This window comes from Bolinopsis microptera, chromosome 4, assembly GCF_026151205.1.
Source record: "Bolinopsis microptera isolate Bmic1 chromosome 4, MBARI_Bmic_1.0, whole genome shotgun sequence".
NCBI lineage: Eukaryota > Metazoa > Ctenophora > Tentaculata > Lobata > Bolinopsidae > Bolinopsis > Bolinopsis microptera.
In genome coordinates, this window is record NC_087075.1 from 6,998,962 (window position 1) to 7,013,372 (window position 14,411).

The 14,411-nt window shown below is 38.7% G+C and overlaps 1 protein-coding gene across 1 annotated transcript; it reads left to right on the forward strand.

Annotated features, from left to right (window-relative positions):
• Positions 1–4,516: 4,516 nt before the first annotated feature.
• LOC134814495 (protein O-mannosyl-transferase TMEM260-like) lies at positions 4,517–14,386 on the forward strand. Its single transcript, XM_063822636.1, has 18 exons — positions 4,517–4,605; positions 5,026–5,151; positions 5,559–5,742; positions 6,078–6,252; positions 6,450–6,563; positions 7,002–7,134; positions 8,491–8,581; positions 8,875–8,974; positions 9,774–9,872; positions 10,368–10,523; positions 10,715–10,845; positions 11,216–11,341; positions 11,446–11,541; positions 12,563–12,657; positions 12,773–12,880; positions 13,244–13,386; positions 13,671–13,798; positions 14,038–14,386. Exons 1-18 carry the CDS (start codon positions 4,545–4,547, stop codon positions 14,234–14,236), a joined length of 2,265 nt encoding a protein of 754 aa, XP_063678706.1. The 5' UTR covers positions 4,517–4,544; the 3' UTR covers positions 14,237–14,386.
• Positions 14,387–14,411: the final 25 nt, after the last annotated feature.

Here is a 14,411-nt window from a genome sequence, read left to right on the forward strand (position 1 = left end):
GTAACGCCACTGACTCCAGAGGTGTTTATAACACAAAATTGAAATATAATCCCTGTGCGTCCCAGCGTTATGTGTGTTGTACCTATTTACTGCCACCAGCATGACGTAAACCCCCATGACATAGGGTTAAAATGCTCCCCTGGCGAGATATTGGCGAAAAACTGTCTCGATCACGTGATATGACCGTGTAAGGAAGTTAGTCTAAATGTAATTCCTTATTCCTCGATGAATTTGTTATTCTCAATTTGAATTATTGTCTTAAACGAATTAGCCCTAGCACTTAGCAATGCACCCGGAGGTGATTATACTTTTATAATACCTTCCGGGAATTATATCCACTAAATCTCGGGGACACCGAGAGCTAATAATTTGCAGATATATCCCGCAAGGGAAGCGAAGGTATTATCAGCATAGACTCAGACTGGCTGGCGGCAAGTTTCAAAACAAATAATATAATAATAGCTTGGCTATTGAGTGCTGAGCGCAATAATTCCCGACAGCTTGCTGGAGGGAACGCGCAGGCACGAAATTGCCAACCTATTATGTATCATAATACATTCCGGTTCCGATTAGAAGGTGTGTAATGTGATACGTGCGCATGATACAATATAGTGTCTAATATATAGAACGCCAGTGTTATTTGTTTTACAACTTGCCGCCAGCCAGTCTGAGTCTATGCTGATAATACCTTTGCTTCCCTTGTGGGAAAAATGTGCAAATTATCAGCTCTCGGTGTCCCCGAGTTTTAGTGGATATAATTCCCAGAAGGTATTATAATATAATAATACCTTGGCTATTGAGTGCTGAGCGCGATAATTCCCGACAGCTTGCTGGAGGGAACGCGCGGGCACGAAATTGCCAAGGTGTTATGTATTATAATATTTTCCGGTTCCGACATGAACGTATTTGGTTTCTTTGCGGACACAATCGTATGATTTTGCTGCTGCTAATATAGTAGAAGATTTTTAATTTTGTATGTGTCAGTTTAATAAGTGATAAATATTATTCACTTGGGATGCATTGAACAAAGGAAACTTCTTTTTTAAAGTATAAAATGGAGTAAGCATTAATATTGTCCTGTAGTAATACAAGATATTTCAAAAATATTGTCCAGATTTAAAAAACAGTAACAAATTTTATAAAGGAGCAAAATGCCCATTATCGCGTCGGTTGCCATTAGTTAGTTAGTTCATAAAGCTTACAAATTTGATTTGTTAAGCTCATTTCTTCCAGCGATTCAACTTTGTTAAATTTTTTGCTCTGTTCCAAAAGTCGAATTTTGAGAAAAATGGGGTTAACATCCAAGCTGTGACTTTCTTTCTAATATTTGGTAATAGATATTTAGTAAATTCTAGGCTTCGATGAAAACCTTAAACAATGAATCAAGGACAATATTAATGCCGCCCTTTATTCAAGGGCGGCATTAATATTGTCCTGTAGTAATAAATATTCAATAATTTCTCCATAAACTCGTCCTTTGAGAAAATGCTACGTTAATGTTCTCGTTATCTTCACTCTCAAAGTCAATAGGTTCATTCTTAATTACAGTTTTGGCTACGGAGTCTGTTTCTGACAGGGATTCCAGATCTGAATCTGTAATGTCGATTATCGCGTCCGTCTGTGTTGCTGTGTCTGCTGTACAACTGGATCTCGTGTCTCCTGAAGTGAATAGAATTGTTAAAAATATCATCCTTCAATAAGCAAAATTCAACATCTCTGGAAATTTTAAAACACGTCCGATTGTTATTCAATACAAGCATTTGATAACAGAAACTTATACAAATTTTAGAAAGTCCACTAATGCTGTGTTTAGGGAAAAGAGCAATTAATTTGAGATTTACCTTTTATTTCTGTTTGAGATGATTGACTGCAGTTGGCTGTGATCATAATCTCCGTTTGTGTCGTTGTGTCTTCTGTTGCTGGTGTGTATCTGTTTTCTGCTGCTGTGGTGTTTCTGTTTTCTGCTGCTGCGGAACTAGAACTCTCATTTCCTGCGGCAAATATAAACGTTAAAAGGAATGTATTAGATAACAGAAACCTGTTGCATTTATGCTGTGTTTTGGGCAACAAATATTAATTTGAAATTTAACGGCAAAAATAATCGTTAAAAAGAATGCATTAGATAACAGAAACCTGTTGCATTAATGCTGTGTTTTGGGAAACAAATGTTAATTTGAAATTTACCTCTCACTGCATCAGATAATCTCTTCGTGAGATCTTTTCCACTAGGGCGCTCGTACGACTTTAGTGATTTATCCGAAATGTGTCCTGTGCGAAGTCTGATTTCTGAATCAGTAAACATCCCTGTGCTCCTAAGATTCGTTATGGTGGTATGCCGCAAGTGTCTTAAAGTACCATTAAAGTCTGTCTCAGAAATCTTTGCCATTTGGAACGATTCTGTAAACAAAACTGGGAAATAGTTCTTTCCGATGGACCTGTTTGAGTACCATATTTCTGTAAGCTTTCCCTTTTCTTTAGTTAACCTAGGTTTTACATGGTGCAAGAGCTTAACGGGATCACAGTGTGTGGCATTGCGTACTTCAGCGGAGCAATGTTGAAGGTACCGTTCTAGGATGTAGTGGAGGTCTCTTTCATCATCTTTAGTAGAGCGGTGGTCTATTACTTTTTTATCCCTGTTAACGGATTGAATTCCAGGTTGATGGTTTTTAGACCGGTTTTCGGTGTAAGTATACAATACAGTATTCTCATCAACTGGTGAGGATTGCAGGTCTGCTAGGCTTAAATCAGAGAGTTCTGAACCGCCTCTTAGAGTCAACATTTTAGTCAATACATACACAACTGCTCGCAGAAGTCCCCGAGGGTCATCTAAGTCTAAAGCGTACGTCCAGAGGCTGTCTTCCTGTTCAGAAGTAACTATATCTTCACCTCGTTTCCTCTTTTTGTCTCTTCTTAATCCTTGCAAATGCTTCATTCGTCCGTTTATGAGCCGGTTAAGAAATCCAAACTTTGGTTCTTTCGACATGAAATTTCCTGTTTCACCATTGTTCACTACACTCACTCTACAGAGAGCAAGTATAAGGGCATGAAAAGTTTTGGCTTCATATGGTTGCCCCTTGATGTCAGTAACTTCAGTAATGAGCTTTGATAGAACAAAAGTTATTCTGTCTAGAGGAACGTCGTTGAACTCACTAGGAATGTTGTCCAAGGGGGCCACTTCGTTGTGGCACAATGCCCAGGCTCTGTATCTGTTTTTCGACCAGTTATTCTGATTCTTTGTCCCCTGACCATCTGAATCAGCTGCCAGTAGCTGTAATTCATCTTCACTCAGTGGTCGGATGTTCATGATTAAAACTCGACAGTCACAATAACAAAAAGGTTCTGATTAACAAAGGATATAGCAACTGACTAACGACTGACGTATTTGGAACTGGTTCAAATTAGGGACCGTGCCAACGCGTGCAGCATGGTGCGCGCACCTCTCCCACGCTTTCCAGTCACGTGACAAGAACTCTCATAAGAAAATATCCAGCCCGGGTATTATCAGTTTAAATGTAGCGCATCCCCGCTCATCAAGGCGACGGGGAGTCTGGGCTGATAATACCTCGGTTTCTCTAGCGGGAATAATGTACAAATTATCAGCTCTCAGTGTCGGAGACTTTTAGTGGATATAATTCCCAGAAGGTATTATAAAATACAATACCTCCACTACTTCGTGCATGCGTGTTCCCTCCAGCAAGCTGTCGGGAATTATCGCGCTTAGCAGAGGCGGCTATTGAGGGCGTCCAGGCGTCCGTGGACGCCTTAAAATTATTATCTGGTGGCTGGTGCTTAAAATAGAAATAGTAATTAGTAATAGTGTTAGGAAATAACAAATCGCAATATAAAGGTCTTCATTTACTATCATACGTTTTGATGTAAGCGCACGCGTGATCTTCGTGAAATTTTGTGTTGTAGGGAGTCCTGGACCACTCAGCCGCGCAGTTTTAACACATAGTTAATTGTAAACGTTACAAAGCACATCGTGCGCATCCCACTATAGGTAATCTATTATGATTTGCCTCGATTTGGGGGTCCAGGACCCTTTGCAATTTGACTGCTATATGATACTGCGCGGCTGAGATCGTACACGTGTGGACTGGTGTCCTGTTTCACCCATGTTATAAGTTTTTGTGTTTGTTTGCTGTCGCCTGTAAAGTGTTACACAATACACATTACATTTACAAGGCCCTGTGTGTAATGTAATCGGTAGTTTGGAGGGATCAGCTTGAGCCGGCTCCAGCTTGAGCGTTTTGTGTATTATAATATTTTCCGGGAATTATTTCCCCGAAAAGTCGTAGACACTGGTAACCAATAATTTCCTGCAAGGGTTGCCGGAGTATTATGAGGAAAGACTGCAAGTCACTTCACTGGACTGGCTGGCAGGAAGTTTCAAAACAAATAACAGTTGCACACTATATAATATTACACACTATAATTTATCTGCGCATTTGGAGTCGTTTAAACCTTTTATTTAAACAACTAGATAATTGTACCTTTTTAAAAATCCAATCCTGATAGCTTGAAAAGCGAGAGGATTTTCTAGTATGGTTCGATTAAAAGGAAAGCTTACTGTGACAAAGAAAACATCATCGAGCAAACTCAAAGGTGGGTCTAGTTCAGAGATATTAGTTACTGTTGGTAGAGTAAGGATGTGATACTCAAAATTCTACAGATCTGCAATTTATCGATTCTTTGGCCCATTAAGTACATTCAAATATCAGTGTTTTTATTTACCTGTTAGCAATAGTATTCTGACCCGGACATGTGTTCCATCGTATTCGGAACAACAGCTACTGGGAGAATTTCCAAGGACATATTATTTTGATTTTTTTTCCCGTTAACTCAATGAAACGATAACTATGCCAGTCATTAAGAAAAGTGAACCAGTCATAAACAAACAGACCAACGATCAATTTAAAAATAATTCAGTTGGATTAAAGTTTCCATCGAAATTTCGACCAGTACCTTCTGCTGATTCAATTACTGATTTTAAAAGTAAACTGAAAACTCCCCCACACTCCACAGGGGTAGTAGCTGAGGAGCCGTTAGAACGTATATTCACATTGGAGTGGCACTTCTACATTGCTTTGGGTGTTTTCCTTAGTGTTTATGTTAAGTGCACATCAGCTTCCATTCCTAGTGGGGATGCAGGTATGTACAAAGCTTCTGAATTTACGCCAAATTAGAATCCCCTGCAGGCCGCATTAATTAAAGACCTGTGCAATGTGCATGTGACCGCAGTTGCAAATTATTGCAGCCACATTATTATATATATGTCTGTTTTGTTGTGATTTTGTTGTTTTCTGTTTCAGTGTGTATTTTATTCAAATAAACTTTATCTTTGGTTTCAATGTATATTTTTAGATGGGCATGTGGTAAAAAAACTGATTTTCAAGGAATAGGATGAGTCCCTTTTGTGTGACAACAGGCATTTTAGTCTTGCAAGAAATTGTTTAAAGAGACAGTACGACACCACAAATAGTATGAAATCTCCGTAATATTTTACATATTTTTAAATCTCTGAAACATTAAAACCCCTAACAGTACCTATCATTCAGGTGACTTTATCATGGCATCCCATCACTTTGGGGTGGCTCACCCGCCTGGATATCCTCTGTACGTGACATTGGGATATATTTGGATGAAATTATTACCTTTTGGAAGTCCTGCGTTTAAATTAAATCTCCTTACCAGCATGATTGGAGGGCTGGCTGCGACAATTGTATACATCACTACTTACAAGTTAGTTCCTAGTGAATATCATACAAAACTGATAAAAGTAAGCTCAAAATCATTCATTTTCCCGGGAATTTCTGCTGGTATTAAACTGGTTTTAAATTGAAATTATAGATCGATATCGCTTCATAAAAGTATCATGATATATCAGCCAAAATAAAACTGAATTGTGAACAGAGTGACAATTACATAAACTGCTATTAATAATCGTTCCATCCACCCCCTGTAATTCATAATGAAAATTACCGGGAAATATTCTCAAGCTTTCAGTATCTGCACAGTTTACTTGCAACAATAGCTCCCCAACAGTAACGTCAGAAACGTCAATAATAAATCCGCAGGATTACCAATTTCATCCCGAGTGCAGTGTTTGCCAGTACTGTATTCGGTTTTTCTCACCTGGTGTGGTTCCACTCGGTTGGTGCGGAGATATTCTCCCTGAACAATCTGTTTTGTGCTCTTCTCCTTTATTGGGTGGTCAGGTTCCAACGTGCTGCGGTTACTAATAGAGCCAGGGTACGATACTTTAATTCTACGGGTGGTTGAGGGTGGAGTGGAGGGGTGGAGGGGGAGGCGGAGGGGCTGTTCAGGGGGAGGGGGAGGGGGATTTGTTCGAAACATTCAGGATTTCGCCACCGAATGATGATAACCCCACTCCACGCCACGATAAGAACTGATCTTACTGAAACCAATTGACTTATTTATATTGTCAGGTTGCCATGGAGGCGAGTTTCCTGTCAGGGCTGAGTATGTGTAATCAGCACACCAGCGTTCTCTTTATTTCTGTTGTAGGATCATGGATGTTCATCTCTCTGTTGAGGGACAAGGTAAGCTCTTTCTTCATTCAGTTTTGGCTCTTTTTCTATTAGTCTTAACATCTCAGCTTCCGTGAATTTTACAATTCCTAGAGGTAGGCAAACCATATTCATGATATCCCACATCTGTGTACCACCCAGGTCCAGCCTATTACCAAAAAAGGAGGCATTATATTATGAGACTTCTTCCATCGTTAAGTTGAAATTGCATTCCCGAAAAAATTCAATAATGTGAAATTTTTTAAATATTTAACTTTGCTTTCAGTTTTCGTTTTTCTGGATGAAATCGAGTACATAAGTTCAACACTCGAATCTAAGTTCAGAACAACGAAGAATAAGTAATTCTGCACAGCAAATCTGCCGATATTTTCTTATAATGATCGGTGTGACCATGGTTAAATACTAGTTGCACATATCCAGTTTATCAACAAAAACCTGCATTTTTTTCAGGCTATAACAGCAAAACAGTTTGCTTGCACAGGAGCAATATTCACCCTAGCACTGCTCCCTTATATACAACTGCCCTTGAGCGCTTACTTTGCTGGAGCGCCGAACACTTGGGGAGACCACCGTACTTTATCAGGTTATTTATCAGGTTATTTATCAGGTTATTTATCAGGTTATTTATCAGGTTATTTATCAGGTTATTTATCAGGTTATTTATCAGGTTATTTATCAGGTTATTTATCAGGTTATTTATCAGGTTATTTATCAGGTTATTTATCAGGTTATTTATCAGGTTATTTATCCGGTTATTTATCAGGTTATTTATCGGGTTATTTATCCGGTACTTTATCAGCTATCAGACAATGCTTTTAAATTTACATATATATATTTATTTATTACAAATAGTCGAGCTTTTCGTCTAGAATTAAAACAAATTCTTATATTATACAGGGGGGGGGGGCCAAAAGTCAGTACCCATACGTTGGCCTTAATAGCTCAGTCACTGAGTGCCCAATTGACATAATTCTTTCTGGTATGACTTACTACCGCCACTGGTTCGAGGAATTTGTCAAATCGAAAAATATTCGTGTTCATTTTTTGCAAATGAAGGTTCATTTTCGCATTTATTTGATAGCTTGGATAGTCGGATCGAGCCAAATTTTATTGAATGGTGTTTGGCCATTTAAATTACATTTGTCCTGAAAAAAATGGGGGTTCTAGCTTCTCAGATGACCGAGATATGAAGCATAACGAGTTTGTTCATTACGTGTGATCAGGTGATTGGGTTGAGGCTAGATCCGCATTATGGGAATCGTGCAGAGAGCCCAATTACGGTGTCGTAATTGGGTAATCATTGAGTACCCAATCAATTTTGCTAACGAGATAAACAAATTGCTTGATAACTTCGTCATTTCAAATCCGTTTCGCACCATATTTCCAGATTATATTCCGGATTAAATGACCTATTGCAATATCTTACAACGAAGTCTCTAACATGTTCAAAAACACGAGTATAAGCAATTCAATGTTAATTGGGTGTGGCCCCCAAAAATCGAATTTTCAAATTTTGGTGACGGAATCCTCGAACAAGTAGGTACAGTATGCCATCTGCAAATCAACAACTCTCAAATGTAAAACACGGAGGTGGTATAAGACCCAACGTATGGGTACTGACTTTTGCCCCCCCCCCCCCCCCCCTGTAGTATTGTGAAGCCTGGGTGTGTACTTACTACACCTGGTTAAAACGCTTCCATCCCATTACATAATACTCAATAAATCTAACATTTGTAGTTTAAAACTAATTATGTATGTACCCATCCTTGGAGAACCCGGTGGATGTCCTTGCTATACGGCAGTGTTAAACAAGGAACTGAAACCGTGGGGTTCCGTTCAGGCCCTTCACACTTTGTTTCTGTCTAGTTATAATGTACCGTCACAATAGTGACTTTAGTATACAATTTGTTTTCATCATTTTTCAATTGGAATGTTTTAGGAATCTGGAAACACTTTGTACGGGAAGAATACGGCACTTTCAGACTACAGGCACAAGACGGTCTTTCAAGTGACTTTCTCGGGAATCTGAGGTAAACTTCGCTTAAATAAATTATTGAACTTATTAAAATCTTGGGTAAGCCATGATGCTTTTTTGTTAATTTCGGCTTCTTAAAAAAATAGTGTATAATACACTAGGGAAATATCGCAAATAAAATATTTATCGCAAAACTATGCACCATACAACGTGAATTCCAACTTTTGCAAATCTTAATAAATTGTTATTTCGTGCTCCATATTTTCTAAAACCCTGAGATGATGTACGCAGAAATTGTATAATTTAACAAATAGTGTGTGTATAAACCACATTTCCTCTCACCCCCAGGATGTACACACGTGACGTCATCAAGGAGTTGGGTATATTGACGTTGCTATTGTGTGCTGCCTGTCTTACTACTGTTTGGCACTTCTCCCATATCAAAACTGTAAGTTATCTCCATAAAGACCGGTTAAAATTCACATTCCTATCTCCACTTTTTATATGGGGGAATTTTACTTGCTGTAATATTTTCCGCGAATTATTTCCCCGAAAAGTTGTGGACACTGGTAACCGATAATTTCCCGCAAGGGTTGTCGCCTGTCGGAGTACGAGTACTGCGAGTCACCTCAGACTGGCTGGCGGGAAGTTTCAAAAAAAATAACAGTTGTGCACTATATATTACACACTATATTGTATCAGCGCACGTATCACCCTCACACAAAATACACATTGTTTAATCCAGCACTATGCACTCAACAGCAAAGGTATTATTGTATTTATATAACGAACCACAGTTCCACAATCCACAATTCCACTGCTGGAACTATGTGGATTTGCAGATAGTAGGGAACTGGGAACAGTGGCGTAACGTTGCCTGTTGGCCCCCCCCCCCCCCCCCCCCCGCCGACAAAGCGCCCCCCTGTTGGCGCTCCCTTCCCTTTTGGTGCCCCTCCCTCAAATTGAACAAATTAGGTGATTTTTTAGGATACGCCGGTAAAATCTCACAAAAAAAGTGTGTATCTAGAGCAAAACGCGCAGTTTTGCTAGTACTTTAGTTAAGTTTTCGAAATTGTCCCACAAACGACGATGTGGTGCCCCCCTAAGACGGCGCCCCCCCCCCCCCCCCCCCCCCCCCCCCCCGCATAGCGGGGCCCTTCGTTAAGCCACTGACTGGGAAGGGCCAAGAGATGTATTATTGGAAATTATACCTTTTTACGATCACTGTATCTGGGTTGATATTTCAGATCGTGTACGTGTACGCTGCTAATATTGGAGTCTACATTCTCTTCTTCTGTAACCAGGCAAATGTTGATCTCAGCGCGAAAGAATTTAACAAGGGCGTGGTAAGTTTATATTACTTTCCTATGATTATTGAGTTTCTTTATCAAATGGTCTTAGTTGTGTCTAGCTTTGAATATTTAGGAATCATATTTTTAATGCGATTATCTACGTCTCTACAGCATATTTTCTCTACAGCATATTTTCCATAATAGAATAGTACTAGTAAAATAACTTGATAATAGCCAAATTACAGAATGTATTGTGGGCCGTGCCATAAAAACTGAGAATACACCCTCTGATGATGTTTGTATCATTACATTATTGTCTGTGTCATTGCATTATTATTTGATTTGGATTGATTTGATTATTGCGATGGAGAGTGATTTTAGCGCCCGGCGCGGACGCAGAATTGCGAATTTGTAGAAGCTAATGCGTCAAAATAACGTGGCCTGGATCATTAAATATATAATAATTATATTAATTGCGCGCATGCCTGCATAGAAAAATTAATTCTGCAAAACATTATTATAACTTTTGACGAAAGTTTTTAATTTCAGTTAGAACGGTTTTGGATGCAAGCCAATATCCCGGTCAGCATTCTAGCCGGTTGCGGCATGTGGTGTCTGTACTCTTTTATCGCTGAAAGATGGAAGGTAGAGAAGCTTCACTACTTATTGGGACTTGTTGCCCTGCTGGTTGGGACTCATCAAATTGTGAGTATTACTGTTTCCAGGATTGATAGTTGATACCACTTATACATGTATATATATTAGGAGACATGGATTGTCAAGTAAACCTTTTCCTCGAAAACGATTCCTAAACTTAGGCCTGAATCCGATTGTCTCTGCTACAAATTAGCTAGGAATTATGATAAAACTAAGTAACAATAAAATATTACTCCCAGAGAAGAAACCTCACTTCATGCGAGTTGAACAACAACTTCATCATGCGAGATTTCGGGAGGAATATGTTAGATGCTGTGCCAAGAAATGGTGTTCTGCTCGTACAAGGAGATATGCCTTCCATCATTACCTCGTGAGATTCACAAAATTAAGGGGCTTGTGATCATGGAAATTATACTTTCTAACAATTGCAATTTAACCCTTTAAGATATTCAGGAGGGGCGAGGATGCGAGGATTTGTGGATGATTTTGCGCCATGGGTGATAACAAAATTTTCGTATTACCTTACAAGACATATTTATGGCTGCCTAATTTGCGACGATCGAAATTTTGGCGGTCCGAAAATATGGCGAAATTTTCGGAAAACCGCCACATTTCGTACGTTATAAATATGTCTTGTAAGGTATTCTGAAATCCACGCTTTGATAGATGTTTATAATTAAATAATTGGCATATTGATTCCATCGACTCTTAACTTCTTAATGACTCCAAACCTTCCTCAGCTATCTGCGCTACAGTGAGAACTACAGACCTGATGTAGACGTGGTTGATCAGGAGTTAATTGGATTTAATTGGTATAAATCAATGATCGGACCTAGATTCAACCACTACATATTCCCTTATGACAGGTTATAACTGTAATATTTTTAGTCGAACAAGATGTTCTGTAGCCAGCAGTTTTGGAAATCACCACCTAAGAATTCGAAGTATCACTACTAACATACATTCTCAGGGAGGTATATTTTAAAGAAATTCAGATACGAAGAGAAGAAAAAGAACCCTTCTCTTACAATTTTCTGGACGTTTTTGATGTTCACCGGATGGCTGGGTAAGCAATCATAAAATAGATAATTCGAGTTTTTGTGCTCTCGCCTCTCATACGCTTGGTGTAGCGCTCGTTGGGATAGTATAGGAATTCTTATTTCTATAAGTTTGAAATGATGTAATTTTCTGTTCACAGATCACCCTCTAAAACCTACAAGGAAACATTTCCTGTAGATTCCCGGTATATAAGCATCATTTGACAGAGCAACTTGTGGAGTGAGCTATGTGCCCAGCCTTGCGAACTCGGTGGATGTCCTTGCTGTACGGCAGTGTTAAACAAGGAACTGAAACCGAGGGGTTCCGTTCAGCCTTCAGGCCCTTCACACTTTGTGTCTGTCTTGTTATAATATACTTACTTACTTCGTTGAGTTTATCCGTGGAGCCGGGAGGATCATCAGATATCTGACCACTTGGATGGCGAGTAGTCAACCAGTGAGTTTGACCAACTGCAGCTGTAGCCGGCGACCGGAGGGTTGTCCGGTAGCAAAGCAAAAAAAGTTCGACAAAGTACACTTAAACATGTCAAAGGATGAATCATCCTTTACTGTGTGAGGCACTTTGTTCCACAGCTTCGGTCCTTGGACTGCAAAAGACCTGTCGTACAGTGATTGGTTGCGTATAAAGGAACCTGACTTAGACAGTGAGGGTATGACAGCTACATCACCGTGTCTTGGGGTTACCGTTACAATAATGACTTTAATATAACGCAATCCAGGCTCAGACCCTTTCGAACTGCATTAAATATACTCCTTTTGCAAATATACTCCCAACTTTAGTCCCGCCAAAACAATTATATATGGAAATTGCAAACCGATTCAGTTTTGAAACCATCAAGAAAATTTTGAAATTTTTTGACCGATTAGCAACCATATAGACTAATTAAATTACTTGGGAAAGAATTGACTCTTACAATTTTTCGGACGTAGGACCTGCAAAAGAATTGGAGGTTTGTTTAAAAGTTAGTTCACGAACTTAAATTCATCATTTCGATACCTTTAATTTTACCGACTAACCTGTGTTTCCAGGGTTGCTCTATACGTTTATCCTTTGGAAATGAGAGAGGGAGATGAATCATGGACGGAGATATACGAGATTGTCCCAACCAGCATGGTGTTTGAAGGTGAGTTTTGCGATATTCTTTCTATGCAGCTATATTTTATTGGATTCTGAAGTTCTCATATTATTATTTGAATCCCAATCACACACTGACGGGATATTTATTTTATTCAACTCAGTGCGGCATAAAGAAGATTCCTACAGTATTGAAGAGTTTTTAGATATCGCGGATCAGCGATTGAAGTTCGATACCAGTCACATCAACTGCGACAGTTCTCTGTATCCAGGTAATAATGGAGTTTTAGCGTTGTTTTATCCTTAATCTGGTGACTGGTCAAATGATTATTGTAGAAATTGTTCTAAAACTGGCAAGCAAAAGATGAAACAGGATTAAAACAGGATTAAACAGGACTTTTGATCAATTTTCTTTCTCTGTTCGATTAAGTGGTGAATCGTTTTTAGGTCAAACTGATTATAAAAGAAATATCTAACTAAAATAGACTATAAAAAGTTGTTTAAATAGGACAACAATTAATATTTGATTCTAAAGTTTATTGCTAGTTATTTAATTAATTGGTATCTTTTATATCTTTCAAGGGGTGCGATAATCGAAACCCACGATATCCCGACTTAAGCTACATTATTTTCAGTCCGTAGTTGGGAACATCTAATAGCTGACAAATGTGGCGCTCAGGCATTCCTTCCTGCCATATACGCTCAAGTAAAGTTTACAGAAGATGAAACAGCGTATATAAAACCACACAACCGACTCCTCATGATCAAGATCTTTAATGTGAGCTTTTCATATATTTTTAAAACTGCTATAGGAAGTAATGGAAATGGCGACTTAATAATGTGACGAAGAGACTGCACTCCATGATATCACATATACTCTTCGTATTTTGTTTTTTAACCCAGATGTTTGGTGGGTTATCAAAAAGAAGTCTTCTTGGTGCTGCTTTTTACTGCGCGTATAAAAAGAATCGTACAAACAGTTTTAAAAATTCAATAATTGTATAACATCTATTTCAATTCCATTGTATTTCAGTCCAGTTCCAATGATGTATTGTATTTCAGTTTTACAGACACGCGTGTGATACTATGACAGTAATATTAGAGGACGGTACGACTAAAATGCTGTTTAAACCCGATCACAACAATTACTACGGGATAATGGCCTACCTTCTTTATCAAAACTACTTAAGGTAAATCCTCAGAACTGCTGGCAAAATGGTTTTAGACTGTTCATAAATCGAAATTCCCGAAACACAATTCAGGGGATTACACTCAATGGACATGAATGAGAAGTGCCCATCAACTACTATACATTTATTTAGATGGCTCTGGGATAGTAAAAAGATGCCATTTTGTGCGATCGCTACAGAATATGTGATTTTTGAAGACAACAATGTAATGAGCAGCAGCTGAATTTTCAATATTTCAGCACGGAGGAGTTTGCAGAAGCAGGAAAGTACGCCCGAGTGATGAATTATCAACTGGAGACGTACATGAGAAGAAATGATGAAGGTAAAGATGTGAAGGAAGATTACAAAGACATTAAGTCCGTGTTGGCTGGGGCAATGAAACAGTTTCCGGACTTGGAAACCAATAAGGACTATGACATGGTGAAGCTGGGGATATAATTTATGCGCTTTTCTTTCATAATAAAGCATAAAGAAACGATAAAAATCAACTTTCACTTCATGGTTGTTTCTAAATTATATCGAGAGTAAACTATGTCGCCATTTACTGCCCAGAGTCAGACATTTTTTAAATTTCAGTTCCATTTTGCATTTGATTATTTTCACTTCGTAGTTA

Excerpts from the sequence above, each read along its gene's own strand:
- LOC134814495 (XM_063822636.1), top strand. The coding sequence starts at position 4,545 with ATGGTTCGATTAAAAGGAAAGCTTACTGTGACAAAGAAAACATCATCG. Across the intron at positions 5,152-5,558 it reads CATTCCTAGTGGGGATGCAG|GTGACTTTATCATGGCATCC; the intron begins GTATGTACAAAG and ends CCTATCATTCAG. Across the intron at positions 11,342-11,445 it reads TACATATTCCCTTATGACAG|GGAGGTATATTTTAAAGAAA; the intron begins GTTATAACTGTA and ends ATACATTCTCAG.